The 21,864-nt window shown below is 40.9% G+C and overlaps 3 protein-coding genes across 9 annotated transcripts in view; 2 read left to right on the top strand and 1 right to left on the bottom strand.

The window, feature by feature from the left end:
• LOC125768563 (calsyntenin-1) overlaps window positions 1-7,223 on the top strand; it is an 85,123-nt gene extending 77,900 nt beyond the window's left edge. For all 6 annotated transcript variants that reach the window (XM_049436405.1, XM_049436407.1, XM_049436406.1 and 3 more), the window contains exons 8-9: window positions 1,018-2,958; window positions 3,115-7,223. In XM_049436405.1, the coding sequence (XP_049292362.1) occupies window positions 1,018-1,021 (4 nt within the window). In that variant the 3' untranslated portion in view covers window positions 1,022-2,958; window positions 3,115-7,223. The remainder of the gene's footprint in view (window positions 1-1,017; window positions 2,959-3,114) is intronic.
• A 517-nt stretch (window positions 7,224-7,740) lies between these two features.
• LOC125768571 (farnesyl pyrophosphate synthase) lies at window positions 7,741-16,749 on the bottom strand. The gene is made up of 5 exons (XM_049436423.1): window positions 15,672-16,749; window positions 10,639-10,945; window positions 9,347-9,708; window positions 9,035-9,261; window positions 7,741-8,830 (listed from the first exon to the last, which is right to left on the bottom strand). The coding sequence occupies exons 1-5, from the start codon at window positions 15,893-15,895 to the stop codon at window positions 8,649-8,651; spliced, it is 1,302 nt and encodes a 433-aa protein (XP_049292380.1). The 5' UTR covers window positions 15,896-16,749; the 3' UTR covers window positions 7,741-8,648.
• A 1,497-nt stretch (window positions 16,750-18,246) lies between these two features.
• LOC125768565 (uncharacterized) lies at window positions 18,247-21,802 on the top strand. Of its 2 annotated transcripts, XM_049436414.1 has the most exons (5): window positions 18,247-18,870; window positions 18,942-19,045; window positions 19,127-19,308; window positions 19,383-20,483; window positions 20,553-21,802. In XM_049436414.1, exons 1-5 carry the CDS (start codon window positions 18,796-18,798, stop codon window positions 21,764-21,766), a joined length of 2,676 nt encoding a protein of 891 aa, XP_049292371.1. In that variant the 5' UTR covers window positions 18,247-18,795; the 3' UTR covers window positions 21,767-21,802. The 2 variants fall into 2 exon arrangements, with proteins under 2 accessions (XP_049292371.1, XP_049292370.1); XM_049436413.1 differs by having other exon boundaries at window positions 18,942-19,308.
• Window positions 21,803-21,864: the final 62 nt, after the last annotated feature.

The raw sequence follows: 21,864 nt of genomic DNA, 5'->3' as shown, positions 1-21,864 counted from the left end.
ACGGAACGTGGGACAGGAGACCATCCTTTAATTCAATCTTTGTGTAACCGTTGCTGATGTGGTGGTGGTTAACTTCACGTACACACACACCGCTGTTCTGTAACTACTATCCTTTCGAGGTTCGATTGGGTAATGCTCCTGGTTTCGACATTTGCAAATTTGGCACCGGATTGATGGGATTTTGTTGTTTCTGACAGAGCATGTTCGAATGAATTCGACACAGCCGGGGTACAAAACAACGTAAAGGTTGGCTAAAAGTTCCTTCCCTGAAGTGGTGAAGAGATAGGCATAATAATTACAACGGCTGTAGTAGAAGCCAGGATATTGTATGAGCAATTCGGGCCACATCGATATCCGATAGATAATTCCCAGAAGGGTGCACGAAATTTATTCTACCTAATTGGTAAGGGATGCTCTATGTAAATCCATGCTTATATGTTATTCAAAATTATTCGAGTGTTGGTAAATTAAATTTTCCCCAACTTTTAAGATGCCTTTTTTGCTGCTGGGAAGTTAACAGCGCGCACATGAATCGATGTTGAACAAATTAATTCTAAAAAGCCGCTGTTGATATATGGTTTATGTACACAAAGCTATTACCAAAAAGCATATGCCACCATCTCCTCACATCCCATTGCGATAATTAGAATTGGCAAGATATCGTTTAGAATGAAATGGTTTTTCACTAATCTGGGAACATATAGACAAATTAAGCGCCTCCACACACACAACACGGACAGTTACGGCAAATAGCAAGAGAACCGGAATGGTGGAAACTGTACAAACAATCCTAATGATGGTCAATAATAACATGATTATGCTTTAAATCATGATTGTGTGTGATCAAAACATTATAACCACAATGGGGGGGGGTGGGAAATGGGTTTTAATCGATTGTATGCCAATATCCAATTCACTCGGGGGACCCGGGGGACTGGAAAACAAATCGCTGCTATTACTATTAATCCCATTTGCTAATGGTTTATTTCGATTGTTTTTTTTTTCTTCTCGTTTCAGCTAAATGAATATATCAAATATTTTAAAGTATGACAGATTTATTACAACATCAACAGCCCCACAAGCGCATTGCAAAATCCCTTTCCTTCTGCATTATCAAAAAAAAAGAAACAGAGCAGTTAGAAGCGAGCAGCAAACAACAGCAGCCATTCATACGAAACAAACGATTCCCAGTACCGTACAGGCTAAATACACACCTCTATATATATCTGAATATATATATATATATAAATTATATCAACAGCTAATACTCTCATGCATACAAAAGGATTTACCCTTGTGAAGAGAAAACAACATACATACAAATACACACACACACACATCAGTATTGCGTGCAATTTAAGTACGACAAATGCTCTCGGGGCAGAAAACACGAAAACACAAGAGGAACAAATTAAATAATTTGGCAGACACCACACACCAACTCGCAAGGTGTGTATGTGTGTTTTGGGGGGGAGAAGATTAAAGGGGGGTAGTAAAGAATCCAGGGTAGCGTGAAAAACGAAGAGTAAACCTGGGAACCATTCACGAACCATTTCACGATGTTCCACCTTTTTCCTAATACCCACGTCCCACAGAAAAAGCGAGAGAGAAAGAGAGCACAACAACAGTCCAACCATCAAAAGAAGGGCCACAGGATGGTCACTTTCAGGCATCCTTTCTGTCCTGTTTTTGGTCAGTAAAACAATCGCAATGTACTTACCAATGCTGCAACAATGCATAAGGATGTGTGTTGTGTATGCAAATGAGTCGTAAAGAAATGCACCACACCCCAAGCCCATTTGCTCGTTTTTGTGGGTCCTTCCGCCCCAGTTGGTGGTGTACAATGCGTGCATCACTCCGTGTTTTTTTGTGTGTGTGTGTGCGTTGAAATTTCTCGAACATGAGAATTTAGAGAAATTCCACAAAGATGCAACATCCGTATGTGTGTGTGTGTATGCGCATGCCGAGCATCAGCATACATGAAATTTAGAAACCAGCTTAATAATATGAAAAAAGGATTCTATATTATTAATAAAAGAAAATCTACAGAGCAACAAACGTAGCTATCTATATAGAGTAAACAAACAAAAAAGCAGAAAGGATAAAAGTAGAGCAGCAAGAAGAAAAGGTGAGCAGACAGGAGAAAACAGATAGCAAAAGCAGTAAAAAGAAATACAGAGAAGGGTAGTGAGAGAATAAACGTAAAACGTGTGTAATAGTGTGTGAGATGTATAAAATTGATTAAACAAAAAAGAAAACAAAAAAAAACAAAAGGGATATAAAGTGAAGCGGGAGGGGAAGGTACATTAGTAATGCAACACAGTCCGTCTGCGTGTGTAATATGTAATGTGTAACTGTTTTGTGTTTGTGCGTTTATGTACTGCTGGGCGTCCTTCCCTATCCTTCCCACCCACACCCTCTCTTCCCACGTTGGCAGAGGATGTGTTTGTCCGCGGTGGCACAGCGTATCCTTTGTACGATTTAGTAACTGAGGAAGCGACATAGCAAACAAAACAAAAGAAGAGAAAACAACACAAAACGTTTTACGATAAGACGGCTAAACTATCATTAGTACTATCGCTGCTCTATTACTTAATTACCCTGCTGCTATCATCACCGATACTACTATTACTACTACTATTACTACTGCTACTACTACGACGACTGCTACTAGTATGGCTGCTATCATCTCCACAGCATGGTGTTAAGTACTACCGTGCACCATTACCACAGAGGGAAAGAAAAAGCAACAAGTATATCGCAAACCATCACCCTGAACAAATAATGGCATACCAACGGTGAACAATTGTTGCACACAAAAGCAAGGTTGATAAAGGATAAGAAATCAAGTGAATTGGATGAACGAATGATTGAAGAATACGAAACACGGATCATTACTTCATCATTACTTCAACACGAAAAATACAACAACGCCACAATGGACCCACGAAATATGAGGTAAGTAACAAAAGTTAAAAGTGAATGAAATAAAATGGCGCTCATTTTCAAAAAAAGAAATATTACCAATTCACTAAACTTTGTTATTAATAATTTTTTATAAAATGCTCCGCTCTACTAACTCCTTGTACTTGCCTTTATCTTCTATCGTTTTAGTGTCATTTCCTGACGGATTCAGCTGCATCCTGGAATGTAATTGTAATGTTGAACAACAATTGGGAAACTCAATTCGGCAATTCAACACATTGGCGCACAAGGATGCAACAACGCAAATAACATCCATTTGTTTTCGTGATTGTAAGAACGCTGTGCGCACTGAAAATCCTTCGTTTGTTAATTTGTTAGAAAAAGGAGTATAGAAGATTTACTAACTATGAATAGGAAAGCAGATGGAAGGGAAAAAGGTACGCAACAGGCAATAAGAAGAAGGATGGAATATGTAGCAAGATTCACTTTGCCAGGAACATGTTTTTAGCAGGCAGAACTTGAATATTTTTTTGGGGGGGAGTAGTACACTCGAACAAATTTTGTCAACATAACTATAAAGGTATATTGGTTATGCCGTTTTTTCCATATCCTTGGGCTATTTTTCGGCTATCCACTACACCAGGTGGCATTTTCTAATCCTAATCCTAGAAGATATGATTCTTCTATCTTCTTGTTAATTTTTGATAAAATTGCTTTCATTGTACGTAATATTTTTTGATTATGTTCAAAATAAAAAATCCTAAGTATTTTTTAAACACCAAAAAAACAATTTTTTTCTACCAACTGAGTGTACCATCTCTCCATGTAATCGATCCTACTTAAAGCGATATTGCTGTATCGATTTGAAGGTCCTTTCTGATCTTCACCTTCACCTGATTGCTACAATTTGTGCAATCTTTTCGTTCCATTTCACTTGTATTTTCTCCTGCACACCATTTCAGTTACTTACCATCTTTTTGTGGTGTTTTTTTTGGTTTTTTCTCCCTTGTTTCACACAAAAAAGAACAAATTTTAGTAGCAAAAAAGGCAGCTTTTAATTTTTAAACTATCTCGTGTTTCTTTTCTTATGCCATAAGAGTTTTTTTTTTTAATTATTAAAAGAAGGATGGCTTTAGTGTTAAGACAATTTTTTTCTTAAATTCCTTTTCCATCCCCGTCCTTTTTATGTGCCGCTATTAAGGCTAAGCGTTCACAACAACAACAACAACAAAACCCACGTTCACAATCATGGCTTGCTGGTGTAAATTTTAAATCACATTCTGTAGCGCGAAAGCGCACGCACGCGCACCATGTTGGTGAAGAACGGTGTGAAATGTAACAACAGTCGTCGTCACAGAGAGAGAGAAACGCGTATGCCATTCAATTGTAGGCGCTAGTTCGGTTGGGGGAGGGTCGAAATGCGATACAAACTAATAGCGCGCAAATGAAATGAAGTATTGTAAATGAAATAAAGTAAATGATGGAAAACAAAGCGAACCCCGGGTCGATCGATCGTGATGAAAATCGATGGTTTGGAAGTTGAGAATAGAGCGTCGTATAAAAGCGACGACTGTCCACGAAAATGTCGAATGCCTGCAAAGGGGTCAAAAAGGTGAACAGTGGTATGTTTCGTAGGTAGTGTATTGATAGTAGTAATCCACCCACAGTGCTGCCCCTCGATTCGTTTCCCATGCTCCATTAATGTCCCACTTCCTTTGCCTAACACACTAACATATCGTATTTGCGGTAGGCTTAACTTAGCGAAATGTAAAACAACAGCTAAACAAAACAAAGCAAACAAATCTTGTATTCACAAAATGTGTCCATATATATAAATGTGTGTGTGTATGATTAAATCACACGCGCGCCACGTGGCAAAATGGCTGAGAAAACATGTGAGAAACATAGAAAGGAGTCAACACACACAACTATTTATAAGCGATATAAAATCTTTACTTTTGCTTTTGTTTTGTCGTATAAATGACCTTTAAAACCAGGCCACCAATCGATTAAATGTAATGGAAAGATAGAATAATAATGGTGATGATGTGTGTAATATTGTTTTTGTCTGTATTTTCTATTATTTTCTTCAGGTATTTTTTTTTCTTTTTAGAACGATGCAAGATGAGCAAAAATGGGCCAATAAAAGAAACTTTATTTCATTCCACAATGAACAAACAAAACAAATCCAACCCAACCAAAATGGTGGAATAGATCGGCATGATAATGGAAGGCAAATATCACCAGGAAATACCACCAAAAACCTCCTTAGATCACTCGTGTTGGATAGTGTTTGTTCTTTTGTGTGCTGTTAGTAACTGTCACGGTTGTGACAAGTTACACACCGTGTATGTGAGGTGTAATATCAAAGTAGTCGATGACTATATCCAATTATGCCTAACAATACAAAACATACTTTCTCCATCTCACTCAGCTCAGAAACCGTCCAACAAATGGCGCACATGGCGAAAGGTAGCCACAATTGAAGTGTAATGATTTTACAATCATCAACAAAACAGATGCAGCTGATAAAGCAATGCATGGTAACGAAATGCACTTCGCCTACAAATTGTTTGAATTACGGATGTGGCATTACCTTTTCGTAGCATCGTTTCTACGATTAGACGATAAAGCGTGAACGTAGCAAATGCGTACGCCGTTTCTGTTAAACAAAAGTAAAAGAACAATTAAACAGCCAGAAATTTGAAAGAAAAAAAAACAAAACAATTATTGCAAATCATACATTGCAGTTTAAAAATGGACGTTTCTAAATTATCAAAGCTTGAACAGCAAATTAAAAATAAATTTCTATTTTCTTTCGATTCTCCTTTCTTCGGCAATTCTCATTGTCACAAAAGCAGAAGCAAAGCATAACAAAAGATGAACAGAATTGTATACTGGCACAATCCAAGAGAAAAAAAAAACAATGTAATGAAATAAGATTGTAAAACGCAGTGTAGAAGAAGTAAAGAAAAATAATCATTAAAACAGTGTAACACATTAAACAATGCGCAAAAAAAACATCAACACAACATCAGAAAACTGGCACAGCATCAGTTCTTATGGTAATCATGAGAAAGCAGGTGAATAAAAACGGACTTGAACACAGAAAACTTGAGAAAACGTAAGAAAAAGATGAATAATAAGAGTCAAATGAAATTGATGGTAATGTAATGAAAACAACATAAAAAACACAACACAAAAAAACAGCATAATACAAATAGAAAAGGAAAATGAAAGATGGTGTAAGGGAATGTTGTTGAGTTTATAGCAAGATGCAGGGATGGCTGTAAAAGACATAACAGAAGGAGAAAAGTGTTCTTGTTTTTGTGTGAAAGTAAGAAAACTAGAAGAACAAGGAAAACAAGAACACAGATAGTATATATATATACACACACTCACTTACCTATATACATAATATAATTGAGTCATGAACAAGAAAAAAAAACACACACAAAACACACCTTATAACAAAGTATTATGGCTTGCTTTTGGTTTGTTATGCAAATAACTTTTATTACGCGTAAACAAGAAGAAAACAAAAGCCCACAGAACGTAGGATAAATAATAGCAAACAAAAAAAAACATAGTAAGCACTTGTATGTGTAAAGAGGAAACAGGTTTTTTGGATGATATCTCCGTCTTGTGTGAATAGAAAACCATCGTGGTTTGAGCGAATATGATTAAAAACTTTCCTTGTTTTTTCAAATCCCATATTCCTCATGTTTGAATGTAAGCAAAATAGCTGCAGAGCTTCTCAAATGAATGTTTCAACCGCACTAGCGATTAATGAAAAGAACTTGAATACTACAAAATGAAGACAAGAACGTCCTTAATGTAAGCTACCAAATTTGCAACCCCATGAAAAAGGTTTAAACCACAAGAAAAGCGTTGAATGGAACGTGTGCAACCCAAAAATCGTCTAAATCTTTCCTCCATGCTCCATAGATAGAAGCAAAAACAGAAACAAACAAACAGAAAAAAACAGCTACAGTTTAAAACTAGCGACAAAGAGAGTATAACATATTTAATGTAAACGTGTAAACGTGGGCTTAAACCCAAACAAGAAGCAGCAAACAAGCCGCTGAAAAGAGGAGAAGGAAACATAACAAGAGCTAGCAAAAAAAAACCCAAGCGTGTAATCCTGCAAAACATTATTCCACACCTTCCTCTGTAATAATCCCAACAACAAAACAACACACTTCTCTATAATGCGTCCAAAAACACATATACGGTGCCGCCTAATTTTGTCCGTTTCATTTTTCTTTAACCGAATAAAATTTACTTAATAAAACCAAGTGGAATGCAGGGTGTGCAGTTTTACTTACCTTTTTTTTGGGTTTTGCAGTTCAGCTGTGGGCCTGAAAAGCTGTCATAAGAAGCGCTGACATCGACAGCAAGATTCCTTCCCGATCGTTTTGGACGTTCTTACTTGTTTGTTTCTTGTTTTCTACTTACTTTTCGGATATTTTTCGGTAAATAGCGCCCAATCCGATAGCATTAACTTTTTCTTATTTTTTTTTTATTAATAATAGACAATAAGAAAACATAATGTTTACTTCACCGATCATATCTTCTGCGCCATTATCTTTATCTCCTTTAATGTATGTATGCATGCATAGCTTTCCTCTGACTGGTCTGTATCTTTCTTTTTCTCGTACCTCTTCTACTGCACTTCTCCGTAACAACGCGCTTCTGTTGTCCACTCTGTCTTTAATTGATCTGCTGGTGTCTCCGGAAGACTTTGACCACCTTTTTTGTTTGTCCCTTACAGTATTGCTAGCTCGATTATTGCTACAGTACGTATTGGCGCGATTTGTTTTTTTTTTCTTTTCTTCCTTGTTAAAATTAATGTGTCTGTTTGTGTATTAGGTGTAAGGACATGTGTATGGTTGTTGCTTGTTCGTTCGTTATCAACCTATTATGAGTTCGGTCTGTTCTTTTCACACCTACAGAACATCGGAATCATGTTGATGAGGGAGGAATGGGGACTTACTGGGTATGTAATGGTTTTCCTTGGTCCACGCGTAAAGGAATGTATTTATCGAGGTTTTACCGAAAGTGTGAAGGTATATTGCCGGCGTAAGCAAATGACACACAATGAATCAATTAAGTAAAATCATTTCAAAATTGCCAGATTTTAAACGTGGATACAATTACAGCTGCTGGTTGCAGAAGAAGTTTCCCTAACTTGTGTCGTATCAAATACCGAAAAGCACGTGAAAAAGTGTACTAGAGGGGGGATGGGAAAGCAATGTGTGTATGTTGGGTAGTTTGTGTGTAACATGTTTCATTATCAACTTTATCTTTCTTCCTTACTATGCATTCAAAAATTTATCTCCTCCAATAATCAATCACAAACATTACACTACTCTAAATCGTGAATCTATAATTCCGATAAACCGTTTCTTCTATCGTTCCACATGAAACGGATTTCATGAACAACTTTCGCTCATTATCATTTAAGTTCGTTATTGTTTTGTTTTGGAAAGATTTTCTAAAAACCTTTCACTACGAACACAGCTTAACGTTATCTCATCATCGTACGATGATGTGCGGTGGCGCCATGACTTAAAAAAACACACACACAAATGTTAAGTGCGATTCCGCAAGATTCGTAACGGGGGGACAACACAGGACCATGGTTGGGACACCATTAATACAACGTTAGTAGATTATTGCGAGTTGTTGTGCCATGGGTATTAGTAGTGGTGCTGCTTTGTTTACGCTTCCCGTCGATAGATTTTCTCCATAATTTTGAAAAACAGTTCGTGCGGCAATCCGCGCGAAATTTGCTGAATGTGCGTTTTGATCATGTTGTACGATTCTTCCTCGTAGATGCTGTAAGTCGTCGGCAGTCCTAGCTGCTCGTACAGCTTCTTTACGCGCGCAATATTCTCGGGATCTGAAATACGTAAGAAAGAAAGGAAAATGCATTTTTATAAGAATTTTAAACGATTTAATAAAACCTGCTCAGATAGTGCTTCAATTAGTAAGTTAAGCGTAATTCTTATCCACCTCCCAATTCTTCAACCAATCCTCTAACCAAATGTCGTCTAAGATCTCCTTTCTACTCTTTTATGAAGCTTATTCAAAAGATTCAACCTACCCGCAGATCCATAGCACGCCTTCATGATCTCTTTCTGTTCCTCGGTCGCTCGTTGCATCGCAACCACGGCCAACCAGCTGCACTTGCCCTCGGCAATATCGGTGCCAACCTTACCAATCACGGCTGGATCACCGAAACAATCGAAGAAATCATCCTGCGTCTGATAGAACTGCCCAATTTCGAGCAGAATCGTTTTCGCCTGCCGGAACATCTCTGGATCGGTATAGCTACAATACAAGCAAAAGGTTATTACAGATTAGTAAAAGTAAAGTTCTTCAAGCAAAGTTATCCAAACGCTGGAATGATCGTTACCCAGTAAGGTGCATGGCCATCGCCACCGGGAGGTAGAACGTGTAGTAAGCAGTCTTGTGAAATACGATTGATTTGTACAGATCCATCGTGTAGTCCGTCACATCGAGCTTGGCCGAGCGCAGATCCAACGATTGCCCAATTGTCGTGATGAACTTCATGTCGTTAAACAGCTCCAGCAGCCGCGCATAATACGGCTCGTTGCCGTACTGTGTCTTCACCAGGTGTGCAATGGCCGCCTCGATCATGATGCCATCATTAACACCGGCCAGCTTCACATCCTCCAGCGTGTGCCAGCACGGTTGACCACGACGCGTAACGCTACCATCCATAACGTCGTCCATGATCAGGAACATCGAATGCAGCTGAAAGTGAGAATGCCGAACAACACAAACAAACATGTGTTAGTTATCACGCACTACGCGAATGGTTCCATTCGTGATAAATCAAGCCACGTGCGTCATCGGTAAAGGTCACGACATACGAATGGGTGGTACGACACTGGTCCCATGTGGAAGGACGGGAGTGTCTTGGCTATCAGCAAAGGTTCTCAAAAAAAAATCAGCACAATAAAGAAGGCTTACGACACAAACAAACTTCTCGCGCGATTACATGAATAATGGGAATTTGCGAATGAAGAGGCTCGACGAGTACTTGAGCAAGACTTTGCTGGAACTACCTACTAGAGTATCGCTGACTTAATTCGGATCTTCGATTATCTTTGCTCTTGACAAAAGGTATTCCTAGTGAAACAGTTGATGGTCACCAAGGAGATTGCATAGGTTACCTAGGTTTTCTATGGAGTGCTTTGTTCCCTCCTTTTGTTGAAATTCAAACAACAAATTGCATAAAGAAATGTCCTCTGCTAAAATGGAAAGCTATACCTAGTACCTAAACCGCTTCTTCAACAACATCTTGGAATTAATTTAGAAACTCGCAACAAATGGCGATTATATGTACCTTCGTGCAATCACCTTCTAGCGTGAAGTTAGCTATTTTTGTGTGATTAACTATCAATATTGATGGAGATAATTCCAAGCAAAGGAATTATTTGCGAACAATGTGTTCCTGTTTGTTCTAGTAAAACGCCTCGCATAAACATTCGTAAACAAAATGGCTTTAACTGGTAAACAGAAACATAAAAATGATAAATATATGTTTTTTTTTCAAACTCCATCCATCGAACACAGCGAAGGTCAACAGGGATTTTGTAGTGGTGATGGCACTGTAGTCGTATCGACATCTATTTCTAATGCCCTTCCTTTTTCCCTTCACCCCGACACCTCCGTCCTTACCATCTCAATCGCCCAGCCAAGGTACTGTGCCCTGCGGATGTTTTCCGGCGTAAGATCTTCCGGGCGGGCCAGCATCCGGTACGCAAATACGCAGGCCAGTCCACGATTTTTCTTGCCCTGCGGCACATTGTACTGCAGTGCCCGCACAAACCACTTGGTCGCCACGTTCTTGTCGTACTTGCTCGCGTACGCAGTCAGATCCCGCACGACATCGGGAAAGACGGCCATAAATTCGCGGCTTTCGCTTTTCGGTACGGCCGTATGTGCGGCCGCTTCCGGTACGGATGAGTTCAGCGTCGAGAGAGTTCTGGAAAGGAAAGGAGGGAAGAAAAAAGACAACGCATCGATTAAGTATAATGTTCTGTTTAATAAACGTGTCCAGACATTGATTACTCAGGTAATTAGCAGAAAAAGGGGGGAATTTTGATGCCGACCGTATTTGAATCAAAACTGATTAGAGCTCTCGGAGCAGAAAATTAAAGGCCCTGAGTGTTTGCGGCTAACAGTTTTTTTTTCTCTCTTAAATCGAACATTAAATTAGAACCTTTCGGGTCGTCTAATTAGTAATCCACAAGCAACAAGTGATCAATATCTTTTTTTAGTAGGAAATTAAACACTTCGAACTAATTACTCAAATTGACAAATCACGTTAATGACTTTAGAACTTCAAAATAAGTTATATTTGCTGCATCTTTCGACAACATTTTTGCAAAATTGATGAATGAGAAATTAAGATAAAAAGCTAAATTATTTCATAATCAACAACTTTCTGACAAGGAATTGTTTTGAAACTTATTTAAAAAAAATATTAATCGAAAAACGGTGTTTTCAATACAAAACTGAAGTACTGAAAGACTTACTGGTTGTTTGTATATCACAAATCCTCGAAAGAACTTTGGCACATACATAAATATGTCTTATAATTTTCTAACCCTTGTGTCCAGGAGTATTGTAACATTATTTCTAATGTATCTTAAAATATAATGTACGATAAAGCCTTCCTCAGAATATAACCTCAATAAAGACTTACTTTATCTGCTGTTTTATCTACGGTTAGAATTAATCGATTTCTCATACATAGTCATAAATAAGGATCGGATATAATTAATCTCTAAGTGTGGGAGACTCAAGTGCCACTAACACGTGCCACAAATGAGATTGAACCGATACCAACACGCCCTAAATGCGTCATAAACGAGGCAAATGAAATAATGTTTAGCATTAAAAAAACGATCGTTTGTACTTTCCTACATCTTCAAGCCGATCCTACGGTCCATTTTTGCTACTGTTTAATGATGTTATTAGCATTGGACTATTAAAAGGAAAGGATAACAAACACTACATGAGAAACATGCTGCTGTTGGGACACGATTTGCAATTCGCAATTCTTTCGTCCGCATTGTTGGTGTGGCGCATTCGTTTAGAAACTAGCCGTTCGCAGTTTTTGTTTATTTTACATATTTTTGTTGTTACTAGAAATAGAACCATGTCTGGCGGCGATCCGGTCAACAGATCACACAATAGGTGGAATAAATTTAGATTCACCTGGAGGTGATAAAAGCAGTGACGACTTCCCCCGGCTCAAACAAAGCACCATTCTCTGGCTGTGGCTTGTGTTGTATCAACAAAACACAATCATGTTTGCATCTTGATACAGAAGAAGCACTAGCAAGTAAATATGTTTATTTCGTTTTCCTGGGGTGTGTACGTAGAATATGGAATCGTTCGAGTTGGGTCCGGTATTGTGCTGTGGATGTGTTTTGTGTCCTGTCACTCAAGGCATCGCACTATCAGCAAATGAAAGAAACTACCGTGTAGCTTTTGTATTATCGCTTGTATCAACAATATGAAATGCTAAAAGAGATATACAAGCGATCCCCCCATTGGAGTAGAATTGCCTTATCAGGATGCAATTTTAAACAACATTCCGATCAGTCACAATTACTTGACCTTTCTCTATCTGCCGGTCTGGCCCGAAGGGGGTCTTACACGTACACACCAAGATGATCGTGTCATTCTCAATCATTATGCAATTTACCATGTGGTGTTGTGTGTGTATATTTGCGAATGCAACTGCAGCGTATAACTTTCCCTTCTGGACATTCTATATTATCGGCTTGAATGGAATTAGGTAAGCGCCTTCTATCATACGAACGTGGGGTGCCTTCAACTTCAAGTGTGGTGCTATATATATTTGCGTCGTAACTCCAGAGCACTAGAATGAATCGAATCGACGTGGCTTGGCACGGGGTGTGCGCGTGCATTGTTGTGTATCTCACACTAACGCGCGCGACTGCTCGCGCATTTACTTCATCCGGCCGGCTTTTTGACCTTGGGTGAGAAGCGCGTTCGGTGTGAGCTCATTTCATCGTATAGGCGGGTTAGTGAGGCGATCGTATGGATATTGTACATGATCGTTAATGCCAACTAGTAGCACTACTCCGTAGAAAGAACCTGTTTACATACGTGGTCTAACAATAAACCGCTTCCTTTCAGAGAGTTTGAAATTGGCAATAATATCCTTAAGAAATATTCCATAGCAGAGCTTGAAGATATATTATCCAACCACTGCACGTTGTTTTTCAACAGGCGAAAAGAGTTCCGAAGGTGTGTTGTTCCAAATATCTGTTCCCAATTCTACACCGTGCCGGCTTTCATATCTACACGACGCCACGCTGGCGCGCGTGTACACCAAAAACTGCGCAGTTAATATCGCAAAAAAAAACCTGTGGCGGAAGAAAACAAACCCCACAACCGCCGTCACTCCATTGCCACACTTCAAGTTTCTTCAAGCTTTTGATGGTTTTACATCCAGCTTCAGCTTCGTTCGTGGCACATTCCTATGCGTGTAGGCTGCTGGGGGTCTCCATACATATCTCTCTCTCTCCCTCATTCTTGCCTGTCGGCTGTAAAGTGGCTTCGTAAAGGGGAAAGATAACGACGCAATGGTACATGGTGATGGACGGCAGATATTGCGTACTTTAGCGTGAACTGGAACCTTTACGCACGCACACCGAAATCTTGAGTTTATTTACGAGTTGGTAAAGGTGGATGTTCCAAAAACAACCCTCCCTCGATGGAAGAAAGATGGTGGAGGATTGTTGCTATTTTTAGCAATACAGTTTCAAGTTTGAAATGTTTATAATATTCTTCCAGAACTTACGCGAGGGCTATCATTCTAGAGACTCTTTCTCAACACGTCCACTCTGTTACCATCGCAACGACGTTGGAGGTGTAAAACAGTTCTGAATACCTAATCGCCGAGAAACAAGTTTTCCTGGTGATGTGGCGTCCTGCCTTTTTTTAAGCTGGGCACACTATGAATTTCTTTATTCTTTGTTTCTCTGCTACGTGAAGTAACTTGCCATTTTATACTGTAAATGATGCCGGTTTTGCTTCGTGTTGTCAGACGGATTAAATCGCATAAACGATCGAGGAAATACAGTTACTGCTGGAACAGAGTTGTCGTACGTTCATACTGATGACCATATGAACAGCGGGTGCTGTGAGCTTCAACACCCCAACCAGAAACACGATGTATGTAGTCACACACGCGCGTCACCATAGTGAGGGAAGCCACGAACGATGACTTCTGAGGTGCGTTTCGTGCCTTCGTTCTTTCTTCTCTTCCAAGGCCAGCTTTGTTGTGGGCAAGTGTGACAATACACATCTTCCCGCTTGGTAAACATAGCGCATCTTCTCCTTACTTATTCCGTACCACACCTAAACAGGAATTTCATTATACTGTTGGATGTGGATATTATGTATTTATTTGCAACCATATCTTCTGTCTGGAGAATATATATAAAAACAAAGAACTTGATGATATTCTCCAATAAAAGTTTTGTCCTCCACAAAGCATGAACTTGGAATTATCTGTCATTTCTAATTTCCCCTCCAAGGAGTTTTGTTCACAGCGGGGAATATGTTTTGACGGATCACAACAAAACCTGCCTACGTGAGAAAAAGTACCCAAGTAAAATGCGTCGTAAACGCACACCGTTTGTTGTTTTTATTGCGTACAGTCCGTCTGAGGGGTGTTTGTGTGTGCGTGTGCGTACTACACCACATGACCGTAAAAAAGGGAATCGGCTGATTATGCTGGAACGCAGAAGAAAATAGGACAAAATCAAACAGCAACAAAAACAAACTGACTGTTCTTGCTTTTCGTGCCGTGTTTTTTTGGGCGCGTGTGTGCGTATTTGTGATGAGGTAAATGCATTTCTTCCGTACGCACTTACTCACAAAACGGATACACGGAACAGGTTCTATATTTAACCGCGATAAAACCTTACAAATAACAACGCGTGTGTGTGTTATCTTACAGTGATGGAAACAAACGCATCAGCAGATGATGGTGATGATGATATCACTACACACTGATGTGGCCATCTTCTCTAGATACATCACGCCGCCAAGAAAAGATGTACCAACACACATATCTGCGAGACCGCGTAAGTCTATGAACTTTGGACTTTTTGGTTCCATCATGTGTCTCTTCCCTTCGGAGGAAAAACAACGTCTTGAGAAATAGCTTGACTGCGCCGACCGATGGATACCGGTTTCGACACATCGAAGGCACGCCCGAGTTTTTGGACGATTGGACGATTGGATAATACACCGCGCGTCATGCCGTGAATTGAAATTCATTGCATATCATTTAAGTGGAGTTAATCAACGAACGTAGTAGCCGGAGATTGGCCCATCCTAAAAGGTTTGGAGGAAACATTTGCTGTCCACAATCCAAAATCAACCACCAACTCCGTAAGGGTGTTATTCCTCGTCAAAGGCAATTAAAAGCAAACCGATGTCGTGAGTTCATTCGCACACTGTAAAAACCGCAACCCGTCGGAACCGTCTTTCGCAGCGTGAAATGCATGGGTGCAGTAAACACTTCCGTCTCGTATAACAGCCGGCCACGTAACAGCATGAAAACAAAACAAAAACGCTAAAACAAACAAGGTATGTTTTCTACGCCCATCTCTTCCCATGCCACCCTTTCTTTTTTTTTAACCAACGACGGCGGCACTTACCTCGACACCTTCTTCAGTCTTATCTGTTGCTTGCTGTCGCAGTTGCGGCTACTGGCCACCGTCTTCTGGTTCTGGTTCTCCGTTCGGATCGTCATGAAGTCGGAATTATTCACCTCACTGCTCTTGGAAATGGTGCGCCGGAACGCGGCGGTCAAAGCGCTGAGCGCGGTCGTCATCTGCGGTGCCGCGGCGCTACCGCCATACCGGGTCAGGGTGGAAAACATGGTTGCTTGGAAAAGCCGGATGGAGTGGTGAAACTCGAAAGCACACTACCGACAGTCAGCCGCCAGGTTTGGGTTTCAGATTATTTTCGGTGCAGAATTGCGTTGTACGTCTTATTTTTTTGTCTCTCACTGTACCGCACACATGCACACGGTGCGTTGTTACGACGGCGATGATGATGATGACAACGGGCCGCGTGTTTCTTTCTCTTCCACCTTCGATCGGGCAATCGGAATCGGTGTTAATGTGTGTTTTTCTTATTTATATTCTTCCCGTCAACACGACTTTCCTTCCGAAATCGATGGCAAAGCGCGAAATGTTAATTTCTCCTATGTTTCACGTTACCTATCCCCGTCGGTAACTTCTGTTTATTGACTTTTCGACATTCCCGGTACCACCCTGCGGGAGGTGATGTTGACTATACAAAACCGGTTCAAATGTTTTTAACTATCAAACCACCGATTTTGGGGTCGTTTTTTTCTTACTTTTCCGTTTTCAACGTTAACACTTGCGCAACAAACACACACGCGAAATGTACACGCTGACGTCAGAGGGAAAACAGTAAAACGATTGGTCTACTTCGATTAAATTATGCTTCTTCTGCACGGATGCACTTTTCTTCCACGGAACATACACACGACGCACTCTCTCTCTCTCTTTGTCACTTTGTGGAGCACTCACTCGAACGACATTACTGTGTGCTGATTTCTTCTACACTTGTCCTCTTTGGTTTTGAAGAAAAAGAAGAAAGATGGGTTTTAATTCTCGCCAGGATAATACACCTCTGCCACGTTCAAGCGCTTGCAAACAAATGTGAATGGTTTCCACGAAGCATCTGCTTTTCAATCTTGCGGATCAAAATAAAAATCCAAAATGAACCAGCGAGGTAGTACGCACACACTCAAAGCGAATATGCTTACATATGTAGGAACCATAATATGCGTAGTGGATGCTGGTGTTAGCAGACTCGCGCTATCGTTGAACCACTTTTAATGTGTTTTTCTATCGAAACCTTTTTTTTTAATATTGTTTGTTTGTTTATTTATACATATTCCTATTAACGTTGGTAGGTATACAATACAGTCATATTTAATAAATTACATACGAGCCCCTGCGTTCACTATGCTTCAACATTATTACGCACACACATCATCAGCTGAGTTCATTCAGTGCATTGGTGTTCGTGTAAACATGTTTCATAAAAAGTGCGATTCACGATTACGTACACACACACGTGTACGTCCAGTCCGTTTGCTATGTGCATTGTTTACGTCGCAAAACGTGTGCTAAAGATGTTGTTTTGTAAAGCCGTACTGTGTGTGGTAAAGGTTTTTGTTCATATCTTTGGAATACATTAGGATAACATAAAAATTTATAGTTTTACATTACTCTAAACATCTTTTAAGAGAGCTTCATTCCGTAAAACACATCAAAATAGGAACAAATGCCTAAAACACTTCCACTCAGCTTCCGGACCTTTACAACCCTGAGGAGCATGTTTACAACCCGTTTCAAATGTAAATAAAACGTTGCTTACGCACATCACACATCACACACCCAATCCCATCCCTATTAGAGCACATCTTCAAGTGAAGCTATTGCAAAAATGCATCCAAATATGCAAAATAAATCTATTATCACCTGATAGCGAATATCAATATCGCACCATTGCGCCAATCAAAAAGCATTATTGTTTACAAATATTTACCAAAAAAAATACGCTACAAACGACGTTTCTCGAGCTGTCTCTTACCGGAGGATAGAAAGCTAATAAATCTATTTTACTACTGTTTGTACCGCTCGTTTGGAAGGTAGTTATTATTTTTGCGCTATTTTTTACCCACATCTGCGGACGGGTTGCGATTTTACATTCGTTGGTTTTGTATGTGTTTTTTTTTTTGTTAGGGGGGGATTTCCCATCCCCATATTCCATATCTATGCTGAAGCGCACACAGGTACGTTCTCATTGCTCTGCTGTTATGTAGTCACGTAGGCATCGGGCCGGATAAACGCAGTTTCAGGATTCATTCCTATGCTGCGTGATCGATCACACGCACACACTGTTGCACACCTTGCTGCGTATGAACCTCTGTTGTGGAACAGTGAAATATGGAACGGCGCTATGTGCATTCGGGTTGAAATACGAATGAATGAATCGTTATGTACAAGAAAATCACATGTTCCGAGGGGTGCGCACAGGTGGAACGATTAACTACAATTGCTTAAGGGCTGTTTGAATACACATGTCGCGCTGGAACATAGAGTAACATAAAACTACATTATTACATTAGAATGATTAAGTAAAATAAAGTAAAAATTGGCTAATAAATAAAGTAGAAAACGATCTTAACAAATGGAAATTTTGAAACATTCAGAAACTTCAATAAATATATAAAATTAATTAAATGCAAATTATTTCAAAAATCAAATTATATACAAGTACATGATCTCCAATTTTAACTGTACAAAAAACGTTAATATTATTATTTTAAACACTAAATTTACTTTCTTTATTATTAATTGCACTTAGCCATCCAATTGCTTAAAGATTAAGTTGTCATGAAATATATAAAAAATAACACTAATATCTTACTGTATCGACCGTACCGTGACCTACCGGCACACAAATGCTCCCGAAAGTACAAACATTTGCCAATCAACAGGTTGTTGGTTGAAGGGCAGGATTTTGCAACGTGTTACAAAAAGTAGGTCAAGTTCAAACGTACGCTTAAATCAATATGTCTAGAAATTGTTTGTTTGATCGATGAAATTTTTCATCCTTTCTGGCAAGTTTTTAGAACGTGGTATTAGGGAATTTGCTCCGCACTAGCAAAATAATTGGAAATATTTAAAACAAGGTTTTGAAAGGTATAGAAAGTCGCTAAAAATTCTCGCAACCATCATGGAGGTTATGGAGGAAGGTAATCTTATGGACAGAATTCCGATTCTGCTCCAGCGTGATTTGCAGTACTATGAGGTAAACCCCCAGAACTAATGTTATAGATCCTTGCTAAAAAGGATAACTCATTTACCTACCTTTCATCGCAGGCGAACCAAAAAGTCCTGCAGGAGAACATTTGTTCCGGTGTGGTTGGTGGCAAACTGGACTTTCCTCGTTCGGCTTCATTTGCTTCGGTGAAAATCGTCATTTGGTACGTAAACTTCAAATGGTCCAGTTTGTGCTGCAATTGCGTAACATCCCTCTGTTGGATGCAATCCAATTTCCAATCCAGGTTGGAAGATGAATATTATGCGGCATATCGGAAGAATTCGGGTTTACTACATCTTGCCGATGCACTCCAGGATCAGCAAGGGAAGGACCCAGAAGAGGCAGCTGGTTGCGGTGGTATCGTAAAGTCATCCGATCCGGAAAAGTTTGTCATACTCGTTTCGAAGTCAGTGGACAACTTGTTAGGTACTTGCAGTGGAAGATGTCTGCGGTCTGAAACGGAGAAAAGTGCTTATATTTTCATTCTCATTTACTTCCAGAACACATTCATACCTTGTCGCAGGAAGCGCTCGATCATGCGGATCTAACCGTACTGACGGCTACGATCGGTGCAGCAGCTTTGGTGAAGAATAGCCTGTTCGTTTGGCTGCAATGCGTGACCAAGAACGTGTGTCCTCCGAAGGGTGACGAAAAGGGAGGTTCCTTGAAGCTAAGCTACAAACAATATTCGGAGATGACGGAAGCGCTTGCAGAGCGTTTGCTCGATCTGCACTGTCGTCTGTTGACGCTCTACATCATCCAGGATGCGGACAGTTTGCACTGGGAAAGTACCCATCCATTCTTTGAGTCGGAGCGCGGTTCTTACACCATACAGATGTGGTGGCTGTACATGCAGGGTACCAAGCAGGATCTCTGGAACTCGGTACCACCGACGATGGCACAACGTGTCTTTGCTGGTATGCTGAACGAAACGTTAACCGTGCTAACTGTCCGCTACACGCAGACGGTACCTAGCCGGGCCCGGTCACCACTGCTGCTGGTCGATGTCTCAAACATACTGTTGTGTGTCGGTGAACTACTTCCAGCAATCTGTGCGAATGGTGAAGCATTTGTGGGGTTGAATCTGCCCAGCCAGAGCAAGATCATACGAGACATTCATGCCAAGTGTCAGGAGCTGTTCTGTTGTCTGTTGTTGCGTGGAGTTCCACTCGGCGCACTCTACAAGATCGCGAAGAAAGGGGTCCAGGGAGGAATCGCAATGTTTGGACAACGTCAAGGATTGATTGTACCGTGGACCATTTTTACCATGCCACGCCTGTTTCCGCCGAACTTGAATGCACACTGGGCCGCCCGTTGCTCGGAGCTACCGACCAGCACGGCACTAACGCTCGAGCTCAAGGTACTACTGGCAGCTCCCCAAGCTAATTGGTGGCTGCTGCTCAAGGCATTGCTGATGCGTGAAGCACACTTGTCCTCGTTGATCTTTCATCATCTAATCCGCAATCTGCCATCGTGCGACAACTTCATTCCGAGTGCTCATCAACCATCCGTCAACCGGGACTGTCTATCGAAGAAGTGTGAAGGATTCCTGTGTGGATTGGAGTGTAACGATATCGTGCAGTGGGCGCTAGAACAAAATGGTAAGAGAAAAATCGAAGAGGTAAATTGAGACTACTTTAAAATACTTTCCTTTTATTCGATCCGTGTAGATCCGATCGGTCAGTCCAACTATCAGGTACTGATGGGTCTCACTTACATCGTCATCATGGCCGGCAAGACGTCCGATATAAACAAGACGCTCATCTCGGCACTCGAGAAGAGCAAAATGAACGATTGGGCGTCCTGCCTGGATCGGCGTCAAGTGTGGAACCAGAAGCGTCCGCCATGGCTCGAAGCCATCCTGCATCTGATCTATCCGATTCTTGGTCCAGTCGTCCATATGCTTGTGTCCGCCGTACAAACAACGGCCAGCATGTACCAAGCGATGTCCTTATCGTTGTCCTGCTTTTCGGAGATGTGGGATTGTATACCGGACTGTCTGTACACGGTTACCAACTGCCTGACTGAGATTCTGCCAGCCGAGATACGTCCACTGGGAGATTCGGTATTGATTCAGCTTCTCTACATCGCACTATACTCAAAACTGCTAGAAGTAGCCGAAACCGAAGCGGAAGCAGAAACGAAGGAGCAAACAAACGCAACGTCCTCGCCGGAAGCTTCCGCCGCTCCAATCTCAACGATAAACATGAAACCAAAGTCGGTTATTTGCCAGACGTTGGCCGAAGCGATCTGCTTCATCGACGAGGACAACAAACACACGGAACAGATTAACTCGCTCATCAGTCAGGCCAGGGAAAGCCAACGCACGATGGGTCAGCTGGAGAACGATATTGACGATGCGGTCGGGCTGGCTAGTTTCGCCAGCACATCACGTGTGGACGATGTGGAAGCGTTCCTACGCCAAACGACACCGAGCGTTCGGTCGGAGGAAGAATTCGACGTAGAGAACGCGGAGTACATTGCCGAAATGTTGGTAAGCGATGTGCTGGTAACAAGCGTCGGTAAACTAAGCATGAAGATGCTGTATCAGTACATACGGAAAAATTTCGACTGGATACTGCAGCAGCTGGGTGTGAGCGATATTGAGCATAATCCGCTGCAACCGAACCCGGGACAGAGCATTCGCGAGGAACGGCAAACGTTGATTGATCTAATGTTTCACATCGGACATCGCTCGTTCGATCAGCTGCTTAGTGGCGGGCTGGATATAGACTACACCAAGTGGTTCCAAACGCCCATGTCGATGAGTGTTGAGAAGGCCTGGCTGCAGGTGTGCCAGCGCTGGGAGTTTCAAGAGAGCGCCAAGCTGTCCGTGCACGAGGCGCTCATGGTGTCCTTTATTACCTCGCAGCTTAAGCCATAATTTTCAATTGAATCATTCAATTTTCAAACGAATTTTCAATTGAATCATTCAATTTTCAAACGAATTTTAAATTGCACCTAGCAGTTACTAGTTTTCTT

Source organism: Anopheles funestus, chromosome 3RL (assembly GCF_943734845.2).
Source record: "Anopheles funestus chromosome 3RL, idAnoFuneDA-416_04, whole genome shotgun sequence".
Lineage (NCBI taxonomy): Eukaryota > Metazoa > Arthropoda > Insecta > Diptera > Culicidae > Anopheles > Anopheles funestus.
Note: the sequence above shows the minus strand (reverse complement) of the source record. Positions and strands in the feature narration are given on the sequence as shown.

What these genes read in the sequence shown, in the direction of transcription:
- LOC125768571 (XM_049436423.1), bottom strand. Translation starts at nt 15,895, where the DNA reads ATGTTTTCCACCCTGACCCGGTATGGCGGTAGCGCCGCGGCACCGCAG. An exon ending in AGACTGAAGAAGGTGTCGAG is followed by an intron (nt 10,946 to 15,671) that starts GTAAGTGCCGCC and finishes TTTCCTTTCCAG; the next exon opens with AACTCTCTCGACGCTGAACT. An exon ending in GGCGTGCTATGGATCTGCGG is followed by an intron (nt 8,831 to 9,034) that starts GTAGGTTGAATC and finishes TACGTATTTCAG; the next exon opens with ATCCCGAGAATATTGCGCGC.
- LOC125768565 (XM_049436413.1), top strand. Translation starts at nt 18,796, where the DNA reads ATGGAGGTTATGGAGGAAGGTAATCTTATGGACAGAATTCCGATTCTG. An exon ending in GTGATTTGCAGTACTATGAG is followed by an intron (nt 18,871 to 18,941) that starts GTAAACCCCCAG and finishes CTTTCATCGCAG; the next exon opens with GCGAACCAAAAAGTCCTGCA. An exon ending in GTCAGTGGACAACTTGTTAG is followed by an intron (nt 19,309 to 19,382) that starts GTACTTGCAGTG and finishes ATTTACTTCCAG; the next exon opens with AACACATTCATACCTTGTCG.